Raw genomic sequence first — 13,750 nt, forward strand, 5'->3', positions numbered from 1 at the left:
GAACGAATTAATTTCGTCTTGCGAGGCACCACTGTATATTACTTTCCAGGACCCTTCCCACTCTATGATTCTATGAACTTCCATAATGATCTGCAGACAAATGCGTAATAATATAATGCAACTCAAAACAACTATTTTTTCCCTTTTTAGAGGATCTCCTCCCGAACCGCCAACCTGCAGAGTTCTGTGTAACTCTAAATCTTGTACACTATATTATGAGCATTGGTTTGTACTAATCAAGTGGTCATTTTACAATCCTGGCTGACGTCTTACAATAAAACTAACACTGCAACTTGTACAGCAGCGATAGTATTCAACTTCAGTGAATACAAGCATCAAAAATATCTTCAAGCCTAAAAAAAGGTTCCTGTTAATACTGATTAGTTCCCATTTAGAGAACAGTGGCTATTTACCTGCTACTGCAGTTCTTCTGAAATTAATCTCTGCACATACACATCATGGATGACAAAACTTGGATAGCTGACTGTTTTGTACAACAAATCCAGTCACATGATCCATGTATAAGCAAGTTTCAAGAGGAAGACTTATTGGTATAGTACTAGTACCATTCATATTTCTGGTGTCTGTCAAGGAGTGGCTGATGTATTTTACTTCATTTTCATTTCAACAATAATTTACACTTGTGTTCTATGCAGAAAGTAGAATGGCTGATATTAGTATGTAAAAAATGTTGAATGAAAGTGCAAATATTTATCCAGTTAAGTAAACATGAAGCATTTCAATAACCTATCGCAATCACATTTATACACACACATTCATAAATGTATGTTAAGTTCTTCTGAACCAAATATGCCCTAACCCTGTTCTCAGAATTAATATTGTTAAAGGGGAAACTGCTGAAATTCAGCGAAGTGCATCAATATTTTTCCTGTGTGGCAAGACAGAATAGGTAATTCTGGGGCAATTCTTTCTGGAGTTTACATAACATTGGAAGTTTTGCTTTTACAGAGCCATTGTTTACAATCACATTGTTAAGTACAGAGAACAATCTTTCCAGCTGTTAGGACTAACTTATAACAAGTGCTACAAACATCCTTTGTATTACATTTCTGCGAGATCTGCCGTCAGATTTTATGCTGCAATTCACGCACGAGATACAGCAGAAAAAGTCATTATACAGCATGATGGGTACAGCACCAAGCGTTCCAGCACATCTAGAAATAAATAATTACCCGGGGTTCTTTGGTTCACTCTCTCGTGAACTTCCTCCCTTCAGCTTTCTAACCAACTTCTCACTGCTGCGTCTAATTGAAGCACGAAGTTTGCTAAAGGAGCCACTGCGTTTTAGAGATCCAGTACCATCCTGAAAAAAATGAGCACATTTAAAACTGCAAAAGCTTTGCCCTTCTGTCACAGTTCAGCAGTTGCTACAACTACAGTCCAATATTCTTACTTTCCTACCATTAAATGGTAGGAACAAAATTGTATCACTTAATTTCAAATAAAATTTAATGGCGTGTTTTTTAAATTTGCTGGTACCTTCTCTGGTGCTCTGAGATGAGCACCAGAAATCTAATGAAAAGCATTCTTTGTATTTATCAAGCATTCTTCCGGACACAGTCCAATATTATCCCCCCTATGCCACCAGATTCATTGAGATGAGAAGTTACACAGCTCCCCACCATCTCAATGAAGCTTACTCAGGAGAAGGTCCTGAAGGACTGCGTACACCTCCTTAAAGAAACAAGAGATTAAACTCCTAAGTCCCTCACAGATAAAATACAAAATTAACAAATGTATATTAAAACCTTATGGACAGGTGCAGTTTCTTACAGGATATATAAAGTTTTTATTTGCAGGACCACCACACCACTCCATGCTAACCATGAAAACAGTAAAAGACCACCACCAAACAGTAGCATTACATGTTTAATGAATTTGTTCACTCTAACCTGGGCAATATGTAATAAACATGCATATAAACAAGAACAAAAGCATATGCAAGCATTAAGTTCCATAGTGAAGTTATTCTACTTTGTGTCCTTAGCTGTGTTCCAGAAAGATAAAATGTGAATCTAGAGCTTGCTTCACATTACATTAGTTTATTTTACAGTACAGTATTTGGAGACAGTTTTTTTTAATAGTTCTTATTTTTCCAGAAGTCAAGTTTGTATGGCCAAAGACCTATTATATTTATTGCTTGACAAAAAAATCCATGTGTACTTAACTGCAAGCTAACAGTGCCTTGCAGTTTCTAGAAAGCCTCCTTTCCTACAGTAGCTATGCAGAATTCAAAGTACTACGCAGCAGACAGAAACAGGCATCAGTTGGAGTGAGTTTATTAGAAGTTAGAAAGACAAATACACAAAGTCACCCAACACCAAGATTAGTAGAGAAAAGCGTAACTGCTGAACTTTCACATGAAGACTAAACAGCACTGCTACTTTAGGATAAGCATAAGTGAAGACATCCAGAGTTCCATATTGATGTTAACCCATGTTATAGGTCTCTAAATACACTTTAAAGCACTGTGAGTACATGCCTTGCTTTTTTAAATAAAAAAACCCACCTGTATATTCTGTAAAGGTCACCATCATGCCATTTTAATAACACCTTGTGCGATAATTTAAACTACCTTTCATCATAGTGAAACAGCTACTTATCAAGTTCATTCTTAGTTTTGTTAATTCTCATCTGTTACACAGCAAATGGTTATTAACACCACATTTTGTAAGACTAGATACATATCTGGCAAAGCTAAACATGTACAGGAAAGAAAGAGGAACCCTTGCCCCAAAGAGAGACACCAGCACTGAAGAAGTGGCCATTTTTACAAGAAGTGCAGCTCTGACAAGGATCTTAAGGGATTGCTAAATACACAGCAGTCAGTAGTGGAGAGAAGTTAGAGCTTGAAGATGCTGCACGCCCGCCATGCAGGAGACAGTGTAAGAATCAGAAAAGGCATCTAGGCCTGTCGGACAGAAATGGAGAGAGAAAAAACTGAATGAAACTGTTGTGGGGAGAAGTTCAACAGTTTTCCATTTTGAACTTGTTAGTCTTAACAGTATTTCTAGGTCACCCACTAATGTTGCGTACAAATTCTCAAAATCAGCAGAGACAACAGCTTAAAAAATTCATAGTATCCATAATGCAAAAGAAAGCCAATGGAGGACTGCAAACCGTCTGTTGTCTTTTATTCTAGGTTCTATATTGTGCAGGACTTTGAACTTTTAAAGGAATCAGTATATTTTCCTTAAATATATATAAAATCCTATTCCTGTGTTTAATAAAGGAAAGCAGATACGTTACTTTAAACCAAAGGTGTATATTATGGCATGCGAGATTCCAGTTTTAAAAACTACACAAGCCAAAATAAAAAGTGATGAAAATAAATCAATTGGGACAAGGTGCATCAATTTAAGCTTTAACTTCTATGAAATAAGTGAGATGTGCCCACTCCAAAAGCACTATCAACCAACCCATATTACAAAGCTTTAGTGTTTCATTAGAGTGAGGATTTCCCAACCTTGTTCCTGGGAATGCTGAAGTTCCCTAGAATTTAGTAGGGGTTCTTTAATGAGATTAGAAACTGCAGACAAGCTCCCCTTAATACTGAACATATTCTGAGCTCACATGAAACAACAGTGAGATCTAATGGGACTGCCCAGTGCCTACGTGTCCGCAAACATGCCACATAGTTATCTAGACTTTTAGAAGACATCTGAAGGCAGCCCTGTTTAGGGAAGCTTTTAATGTTTAACAGACCATTGTATTTTAATATTTTGTTGGAAGCTGCCCAGAGTGGCTGGGGAAACCCAGCCAGATGGGCGGGGTATAAATATATTATTATTATTATTATTATTATTATTATTATTATTATTATTATTATTATTATTATTATTATTCACAGGTGTTCCCTAGTGGAGAAGATCTGCTGAAAAGTGCTTTCCTGGAGGTAAACAGTTTTTAAAACCCTTACGCAATCATGCCAGTAAATGGACTGAGATGATTTGAGATCGTAAAACAATGAATGCTAATGCAGAAAAGAGAATCTATGGCAAGGACCCAAAGAGCCTTTTGCATGCAGCTGAGGCACTTGGACCCATACATGGAAGTTTCCATTCAGTGGCTATCAAACCACTAATGCTAATCATTAAATGACGGGCATCCAATATTGTGCCCTCCAGGTGTTGTGGGCTCTGACCCCTATAATCTCTGACCACCAGCTGAGTTGGATCCACAAAATCAGGAGGGCACCACATTGGCTACCCTTGCATGTAATAGACATAAGTGAAAAGCACCAAGTAGGCAAAATCAGCTTTTGCTTATGGCAAATGGGGTCACTGTACTTCAGTGGTTCTGTTCCTACCTGCAAAGTTTGTTTCAGAGAGTAGCACTGGGGAACTGCCCATCAGCCCCCTGGCACTTATGCAATGGGATGCCACAGGCTGCCAACCTGGCCCCTCCCATGCTGTCTAACATTGATATGAAGCTGTTGGAAGCTGGGGATTTGGAACGATGTTTGATTAGCACATCCAAGTCAGGTGTGGCTTGCAATCCCAAGGCCAGCGTTTAAATGCTGCAGTAGACTGGGTGACATTTAGATAACTTAAACAATCCTGGCAAGACAGAGTCCTTGTGGGTGAGTGCTTCATCTGGGGTGTAGGCCAGTTACCAGTTCTGGATGTGGTTACATTCTGGCTTGAAGAACAGGCACATAGATTGAAAGTACTCCCTGGGTCATCATTGGAACTAGAGGCCCAAGTGGCCTCAGTACCTAGGAGTGCTTTTTAGCATAACTGGTATACTAGTCATGCCTGAATAAGGACAGCATGGCCACAGCACTCTATGCTTTGGGAACCTCAACACTAGATTACTGCTATGTGTTCTATGTGGGGCTGCCCTTTGCCTCTGTTTGGAAGCTACTGGACTGTCATGAGCATTACAGAGAAAGAAAGGATGGGATACAAAATGAGATGAAATATTAGTAATAATTGTTAGATTACTATCATGGTGAAGAAATGAGCAGAACTGAGCACCTGCAAAATTAGAAAAAGTAAGAATGCCAACATGAAATGGGGGAAATGTAGAAGAAAACCAATTTCAGTTTAGAATTTGAACATGAAAGTAACCAAAACGGAGTGAAAAAGTGGACATGCAAACCTAAACGAAATAGAAACCCATTAATGCCACATTATTTTAAAGGTGGAACATTCCACTCTGGAAAAGTTCACTTTCTGAGTTTTATCAAATGTGAATGTCACTGACCTAGAAATACTGTTTAGTTATTTTCTTGAATGCCCCTGTCAACCCCACATCTGCATGCTTTTTAATTAAAACACAAAATGGATGGGGAAAAATGCTTCCCTCACACTTGACAATTTGAAGGCATGCCAACTACAGAAGAAAAAAGGGAAGAGTACAGTACACAGTTCTAGTGCCAGGGGGACAAATTAAGGAAGTATTAAGGTGATAATATTTGTATTATATGCTGATTGACTGTCTTAGGACAACACACACCAAAGCCAATCTGAGAAACAGTGGAAAGAGAAACCTTTTTCTGCATCAAAAGAGCAAAAAATATAGGCAGCTACAGCAGCCTTTAGGATCCTAAAGCTGTGGCAAATGACAGAGTTATAGCTGACAAGTATTCCACTATGAAACAGAACCTACACACCACAAAACAAACTTAGAAAAACAATGACTACTGCAATCTGACTAAACGTGTACTGCATAACTAAACCACCACAAGGCTGACACTGGCAATTTGCACCTCAGAGCACTCCATGTATGTGCCCAGTGCCCAATATAACCGAAATCAAAAGTAGTAACCATCTCAGTACTACCAAAATCCTGAACTGGTTTCACTTGTAAAAGACACCAAATAACAAGCAGGTTCACAGACACATGTTAAACAATGATGGGAAGTTTTAGAAAGGTTTTGTTATTGTAACCAGTGGCACACCTTTCATGTGAAGCAGTGGAACTAAACATTGTGAGATAGGAAAGGCCTCACTTTAATCAAGGATCTGGCAGGCTTCCATAGGTAAATGGAAAGCAGCAATTTGTCATCAGCAGATGGGCAGATTTTATGTTTGCACCATCATGATGCCATGAAACAGCAAGAAACTTGCATCCAGAAACCTATGTTGTGTGTAGTTTTTGGTTTAATTCTCCATACCAAGTCCATTTAATTGCACAGCAGTGCTTTCTAGTGAACCAGAGAAAAAGGAAATCTTCTGAAACAAAGGGGGATATTAAAAAAAGGGGGGGGGATAATAAAGTAAACAAATTGCCATCCTGTTGCATTCAATAATAAAACAAACCACTGGTAAGGATTAGGTCCTATACATTAACCAGGACATTCAATCAGCATTCAAACACTTCTATCTAAATCCAAATTTTAGTGAGTTTTTCTTAATTTAAGCTTAATTGGTCAGAACGTATCCTCAAAAGCAAGATCTTATTGCTTTTGCTTACATTAAAAACTACAGGTGCTTATGAGCCAAGAACAACCCTGAATACACAACAGAATGATAACTTAACTGCTATGCCAATCTAGGTTTGGTTTTTTTCTTACACTGTGTACTGTACTTACCCCATTCCATTCTACGCTCATACTCACTTCCTCTCCTCCGTCAGGGCCACTCTCATACTTTACCACGTCGACATTGAGGCTCTCGCGGCTTCGCCTTCTCTCTATACTTTCTGGGTCATTGAGCACTTCAGCAACTCTCTGTTTGTGAACATTATCAAGACCCTGTGAGCCAAGTAAAGGGGAAACAGACATTTTACTTTGCACCAAGTAGTTCAGTGCCATGAGTGGGAAGAGCAATTATCATCAACTTACTACGGAGTCTACAAAACATTACCGAATAAATAAGCACCCATTAGCTGTATATGAAGCATAACCATGAAGCACATATTACAGAATTAAACAGGTAAGTTTGAGGAGAAAATATTATTTGCATATTATCTACACCAACAAAATTAATGTTCTAGTAAAAGTAACATGCTTTGACTAATTTGTCTGAAGGTGATAATTTCAGACCAACAACCCACTATATTCTAACTAGGTTTGCCAATTCCGTTAACTTCAAGGGGCTGCATATGGAATACAGGTATCTGAAGAAGTGTGCATGCACACGAAAGCTCATACCAAGAACTAACTTAGTTGGTCTTTAAGGTGCTACTGGAAGGAAAAAATTTTTGTTTTGATATTTCTGATTGTTCATACTAAACTTCAGTGTGGTCCCCCCCATGCCCACCCCATGGAAGTTGGGATTTCCCCTCTGGATTATTTTGCCAATATCTGCTTCTGAAAAGCAATAAAGGCAGTGCAGACAATCTCCTTACCATGACATTTCCTCCTTTCTCATCTGCATAAGTCCACCCTCATCTACAGTATGTTTTAACCAGGATATAGCATTGCCACAGGATCAGTGTTAAATCACGGTTTGCACTGAAGCAGGCTTCCAAGCGGAGGTACAAACAGAAATTCTAGACAGTTCAGATTCACTGTAGTTAAATTCAAACTCTTTGTAACAAAATACTAATAATTGTAGCTTAACACTATCAGAAGTGAAACGCTTGATAACAAAGCACTTGCCTGTTTACGGGACCTCATTGCTGCCTCTTCTAATGTTTCAGCAGCTTCAAACTTGCCCTGGCGTCTGTAAAGTGCTCCAAGATTCTTTAATGTAGTTGTAACTGTTGGACTACAAAATATGTGTTAAAGTTAGATTCCGGCAGGAGACCATTGCCTCCCAAGCTTGAAACAATTCTGTCTAATGGTACAGCAGAATATTCCATTAAAAGCCAATGCTTGTCATAAATTTATAATGGGCACTTACTGCTCACAAAGAGTTCTGAATAGGTCTGCAAATGCATAAAAAGTTATTTACTAGAAATACTTTTTGCCAGGGTACCATGTATTGTCGCAGCTATTGCTGTCCATTATATAACTAGGCTAGTTCTGAAGCAGTAACCTTGACAAAGACACAGATCACATATTCCTAGTGTCCTCCTTATCAGCCCTGCTCAATTTTCCAGTCCCAAAGGTTTACAAAAAAATGTCTGCCAAATAACACTTGTCTGAGGCATGATTCTCTGGTTTTTGCCTCTTGCTGTTTGAATGCAAGAGAGAACACCCTCCTCACATATGCTACTATTTAAAAAGCTATTATATAACACAGATAAATTAGCAGAAACAGAGGGATGAAGCAATGAAAGAACTAAGATTACTGAAACTGTGACAAGTGACAATTCCTCTGCTGCCCCTTCCCACTCCCCGAAGGAGGAAAAGTCCCTCCATGCATCAATATACCTTTAAAAATATTATTTATTATTTTATTAAATTTGTACCTGTAGATCTCAGGGCAGTTCACACAATACATAGAATAAAAACAAGAACAAAAGGGGGGAAGCAAAACCCTCGGGAGGTTGTGGACTCTCTTTCCTTGCATGTTTTTAAGGAGAGGTTGGATGGCCATCTGGCATGGATGCTTTATCCCGAGTTTCCGGCATTGCAGGGAGTTGGAATAGATTACCTTTGGGGTTCCCTTCCCACTCTACAATTCTATGATTCTATGAAAAAATAATCCCCCCTCCCCACCAACACATTTAAAAGGGTATAGGATGCTAATCAGCCATAGGCTCCAACCCAAAATAAATCCAAGACCCTGAGTCCATTCTGAAGTTGGGAAATGTAGAAATGGTGGGCTTAATTCGTAGCCAGTGATTTCAAACCACCACCTCTATAAAAGGGTTTTTAGCAGTCACTGAGCATCTCTCCTGACATGTTAGGAAACTCCAGCCTTCCAGCCAATACTGCACAATATTCCAGTCACTTTATGCTTCTGTTTCCAAATTTTATCTTTCTAGGTATTTACACAAAACCGAGTCTCTCTAGGTAGTATTGCAACACCAGTTTATTTGGATGACTGTTTCAGTCACAATCAAGACATTTCCACCTGGAGAAAAACCTGTTCTGGGAATTCACCTAACACCCCCCCCCCAGCGAATTTGGAGGGGTGGGAACCTTGTTGCACTGGCCAAAGTCCTTGTGCAAGCTTCCACTAGTGAGACCAGTTAACTGAATCCAGTGGCGTAGCGTGGGGGGGCAGGGGGGGCTGGCCGCACCGGGTGCAACATCTGGGAGTTAGGGGGTGCAAATCCACGGGTTAGGGGGCGCAAATTACTTGCCTTGCCCTGGGTGCTGGCAACCCACGCTACGCCACTGACTGAATCTGGTTAATTGACCAGTTAATTGAATTAAGGTTATATTCAATTAACTTTTACTCGGAGTAGACTCGTGTAAATTTATGACCACTAATTCTGCTGAGTCTACTGTGCATAAAAGTTAGTTGAATACAACCTTTATTAAGTTTCTCCATAAGGACATTTACAATTATCTTCACTTTGGAGGTTTCCAGAATTCAACACACTGTCAACAACATTATTATTTTAACACTTTAAATGTTTTTAGGAAAATGTACCTACCTATCAACTTTGCAAGCTTTATACCAGCCTCCATATTCACCAAAAGTAGTGCCATCTTTTTGCTTTCCCTAAATTGCAAACAGTGTGTTAAATTGTTATCTTTAACGCTATAAGGACAAAAATAAATTTCTGCTTCAGGTATCCTCTTACTTTGCATTCTTCTCTTTCTTCAGCATGCATCCAGATTGGTTTGTTTTCATCTATGTAAAAATAAGGTAAGGGATACTGTGTGAAATAAAATGACCACATTTGGCCAGACCAGCATTGTGAAAGAATGCTCACCAACGCAATCCTATACCCACTTATGAGGGAGGAAGCCCCACTGAACTTAGTGAGGATTACTGCTCAGTAGACATGTATAGGATTGTGCTGTAAAGAAACATTATGGAAAGCTACAGAGATATCCACCCCCAATGTTCCCAGTTCTAGGACACTTTATTCACTGATCAGAAGCCAGTCACAGTGCTATTGTATATAAATGATGCAAACCTTGAGTTTATCAAATAAGCTAAACAGAGCAAAGGGTCATCTTATCACACTGTGACAGAACAAAGACATATTACAAGTAGATGTCTTGTTTTTTTCACAGCCTAAGGATAGGAAAAAAAGAATACCTAGAAATCAGAGTTACAAAATGGTTGCAACTGCTCTTTCAAAGCAGCTTTGATGTTAACCGAATTGCAAGCAGCACATGCAAACAGAAGCTTAGTTGCCTGCTAGAACATACGGAGACGTCACTTTTATCACAATGACAACTTTGACACTTCAAGCAAGCTGCTTACATAATTAACTCATCACAAGGAAGCCAGTGCTCTGCAACTACTGCTTGCAAGCTATATTCTGCCAAGTGTATTAACAATCCAACCAATTCCTTAAATCGCCCAATTAAAATGTATGATTCTTCAAGTCAGTCTTTTCGGCATTATTATTATCATGATAACCTAAAACCCTCTGAAGAATTCTGCCAAGACTTGTAAAAGGAAGTCTAGAGCCAAAGAGCAACTGCAAGCATGCCCAACAGGATTAGACTTTGCTTGGACTAAAGAGCCAAGTGCTCTCCCCACCTTCCCCCTAGGGCAGGCATAGGCAACCTCGGCCCTCCAGATGTTTTGGGACTACAACTCCCATCATCCCTAGCTAACAGTGAAGGGCCTCAAAAATAGAAATTCCAGCATGCTGTTATCAAAGCAACTGTTACAAGACGGGCAAGACCACAAGCAATCAGACAAACAAAGCAACTGTTACAAGGCAGGGAAGGCCGTAGGAGGCAGACAAACAAAGAATGAGTAAACTAAGAAGTGTTAACCTTCAAAAGGAGAAACATGGAAGGTTAGAGCCTGATTGGATAAGAATGTAAAGTCTCACTCTCTGTTGTTGTTGTTTTTTGTATAGTCTATAAAAAGTGGGCGCACCCTGACTGGGGTGTGCAGATTGCGAGATTATCGTGCTGCACTTTTGCTTTGCATATGCATTTCAAATAAACCCTGTTATAACCTGCAAGGATGTTTCCCGCTTTGTGTGAATCTGTGCTCCGGGGACCCTATAGCAGAAATGGAAGAAGTCCAAAAACAGGACCAGTGGTCAGGGATGATGGGAGCTGTAGTCCCAAAACATCTGGAGGGCTGAGGTTGCCTATGCCTGCCCTAGGGGCTCAGTTTGCATACAATATTAAACCATGGCTTAGCACTTGGTGCACAAGCTGGAATATGCGTGTTGCTGGGATGAACCCAAAGAAAGCCTTGAGTTTGCATACTCCCTGCTCTTCTTCCCCCACTCCCGACGTCTGCAGATGGAGGACGTCTGCAGAACATACCGTATTTTTCGCCCCATAGGACGCTCCAAGTTTTTTTGGGGGGGAAATAAAGAAAAAAAATTATTTTCCCCCCAGGCGCTTGTGGGGCCGACAACGGGGAGAAGCGCTCTTCTCCCCGCCGCCCGCCTGCAGACCAGGTCCGGGGACAGCGGGAAGACGCGCTGCGCCTCCCAGGTGTCCCCGGAGCTTGCGGGGCAGGCACCGGGGAGAAGCGCTCTTCTCCCCGCCGCCTGCCTGCAGATCAGGTCCCAGCGCTGCGCCTCCCAGCTGTCCCCGGAGGTTGCGGGGCGGGCAGCGGGGAGAAGAGCTCTTCTCCCCGCCGCCAGCCTGCAGACCAGGTCCGGGGACAGCGGGAAGACGCACTGCGCCTCCCCGCTGTCCCCGGAGCTTGCGGGGCTGGCGGCAGGGAGAAGCACGCGTCTCCTCGTCGCCAGCCTCCAAACCACATCGGGAGACAGCGGGATGGCGGCGTTCCGCCTCCCCGCTGTCCCCCGACCTTGTGGGGCTGGCGCTGCGGCTCTCCTGAAGCCTGGAGGGCGAGAGGGGTCGGTGCGCACCGACCACTCTCACTCTCCAGGCTTCAGCAAAAGCCTGCATTCGCCCCATAGGATGCACACACATTTCCCCTTCAATTTAGGAGGGGGAAAAGTGCGTCGTATAGGGCGAAAAATACAGTAATTTCACTTTCAATATATCCTGGCTTATCCTTAACATACAAACTACAAGTTGTGGTTTAAAACAAAATCTACACAGTAAACAAGCAAGCTTCCGCTATGAGTTATGAATCTGGTTTGTTCAGAAACTGACTAGAGTTTGTTTCTAACCAAAATTTCTGGTTAATACTTTAACAAGAAGCAAGGATTTGTGAGAAATGAAATTATATTTTGCAGAAGTTCTTCTGCCAGCAGGGAAGGACAAGGGAAAGAGGGAGCTCAAGGCTTTGCTCAGGCTTTTGCCAGCTTCTGCACATAGAATTTAATAATGATTTAGCATTACATGCTTACTCAATTTATCATTATCAAAAACTGCTTGTGAAAATTCCTCTCAATTTTAAAGATGGCTTGCCATACAGCATGGGGGAGAAAACCTAGAGAAACAATGGCTACACAACTTGTCAAAGCATTTCCTGTAACAATTTCTAAAATGATTTCTCAATATGTTCTGCCATTATTTAAAAGCAGCAACAACCCATGACCTCTTACAATTAACAAAGGACTTGAGTCTCTCCTATTCACAACCCCTAGTTATTCCTACATGAACTAACTTTCCTTCATAATACAAGCATTTACCATCCACAGAGCCAAATTCTCTTTCGTGGGCACGAGTAAGGATCTCTTTGTACAGAGTTTCGGCTTGCTTAAATTTGCCTTGTTTCAAGTAGCAGGATGCCTGAAAGAGATGACATGAGCACAGTCAGATTTGAAAGAAGTTCAGAAACATGATATCTGAAGGCAACGTGCTTAGCACATTACAAAGGGTTGGATCCAAATGTGTTTTTCTGCCTGCATAACAGTCATTGGAAGCTAACTTAAACCATTGGTCTATCTAGCTCAATATTGTCTATGCTAATTGGGCAGCACTACAGAAGGTCTATGTTACATGTCACACTAGAGCATGGTGTGAAAATAGTGACACTAGATCCAAAGTTGTACTTCATCCAGGCCAGCAGAAGCACAGTAATTGTAAGACACAGTATAATATATCACTGCTGAAAGTCTTCCTCTAGCACATGTGCAAGTCTTAGTGTGGCAGTACTGGCACTAGGAACTATTTTCATTCTGTTTGGTGTTTTGGATCCAAGCCCATGTTTTCAGCAAATGAGAAATACAGTAGCTCATGTCTCATTATTATATACGCCACTGTGCAGACATACCAAATTATTCTTGGTTTTTGCTACGTTTGGATCATCCGGCCCCAGTTTTGTTTGGTAGATCTCAAGTGCCCGTTGATAGTAGTATTCCACTTCTTCATATTTACCCTGGTTCTGACATAGTAAGGCCAGATTATTTAACTGTTTGGCAACATCTGGATGGTCTTTTCCCAGTACCTAGAAATAAAGGAACGCTAGGTTACCACTGTATCACCTGCTTTTTAAATATAAACTTTTTTTAAAAAGCCGTCACAGTCATATTTATACTAGCATTGGCTCAGCTAGACTCAAGCCTCTATTTACCGCATTTTTTGCTCTATAAGACTCACTTTTTCCTTCCTAAAAAGTAAGGGAAAATGTGTGTGCGTCTTATGGGAGTGAATGCAAGCTGTGCAGCTATCCCAGAAGCCAGAACAGCAAGAGGGATTGCTGCTTTCACTGTGTAGCGATCCCTATTGCTGTTCTGACTTCTGAGATTCAGAATATTTTTTCCCCTTGTTTTCCTCCTCCAAAACCTAGGTTTTGTGGTCTGGTGCATCTTATAGAATGAAAAATACGGTATACTCCACCTCTGGAAACATTATATTAAACAAATTTAGCCAGAA

General features: G+C 40.7%; 1 protein-coding gene across 7 annotated transcripts in view; it reads right to left on the reverse strand.

Moving 5' to 3' along the window:
- KLC1 (kinesin light chain 1) overlaps positions 1-13,750 on the reverse strand; it is a 41,907-nt gene that overhangs the window by 8,068 nt on the left and 20,089 nt on the right. For 5 of the 7 annotated variants that reach the window (XM_081911473.1, XM_081911470.1, XM_081911468.1 and 2 more), the window contains 7 exons: positions 13,149-13,322; positions 12,565-12,664; positions 9,613-9,662; positions 9,463-9,530; positions 7,571-7,679; positions 6,560-6,721; positions 1,194-1,324 (listed from right to left, as the gene is read on the reverse strand). In XM_081911473.1, the coding sequence (XP_081767599.1) occupies positions 1,194-1,324; positions 6,560-6,721; positions 7,571-7,679; positions 9,463-9,530; positions 9,613-9,662; positions 12,565-12,664; positions 13,149-13,322 (794 nt within the window). Of the gene's footprint in view, positions 1-1,193; positions 1,325-2,284; positions 2,933-6,559; positions 6,722-7,570; positions 7,680-9,462; positions 9,531-9,612; positions 9,663-12,564; positions 12,665-13,148; positions 13,323-13,750 lie in introns of those variants that run through there. The other 2 variants (XM_081911471.1, XM_081911474.1) reach the window with 2 other exon arrangements.

Source organism: Podarcis melisellensis (assembly GCF_964234715.1).
Source record: "Podarcis melisellensis genome assembly, chromosome: 1".
NCBI lineage: Eukaryota > Metazoa > Chordata > Lepidosauria > Squamata > Lacertidae > Podarcis > Podarcis melisellensis.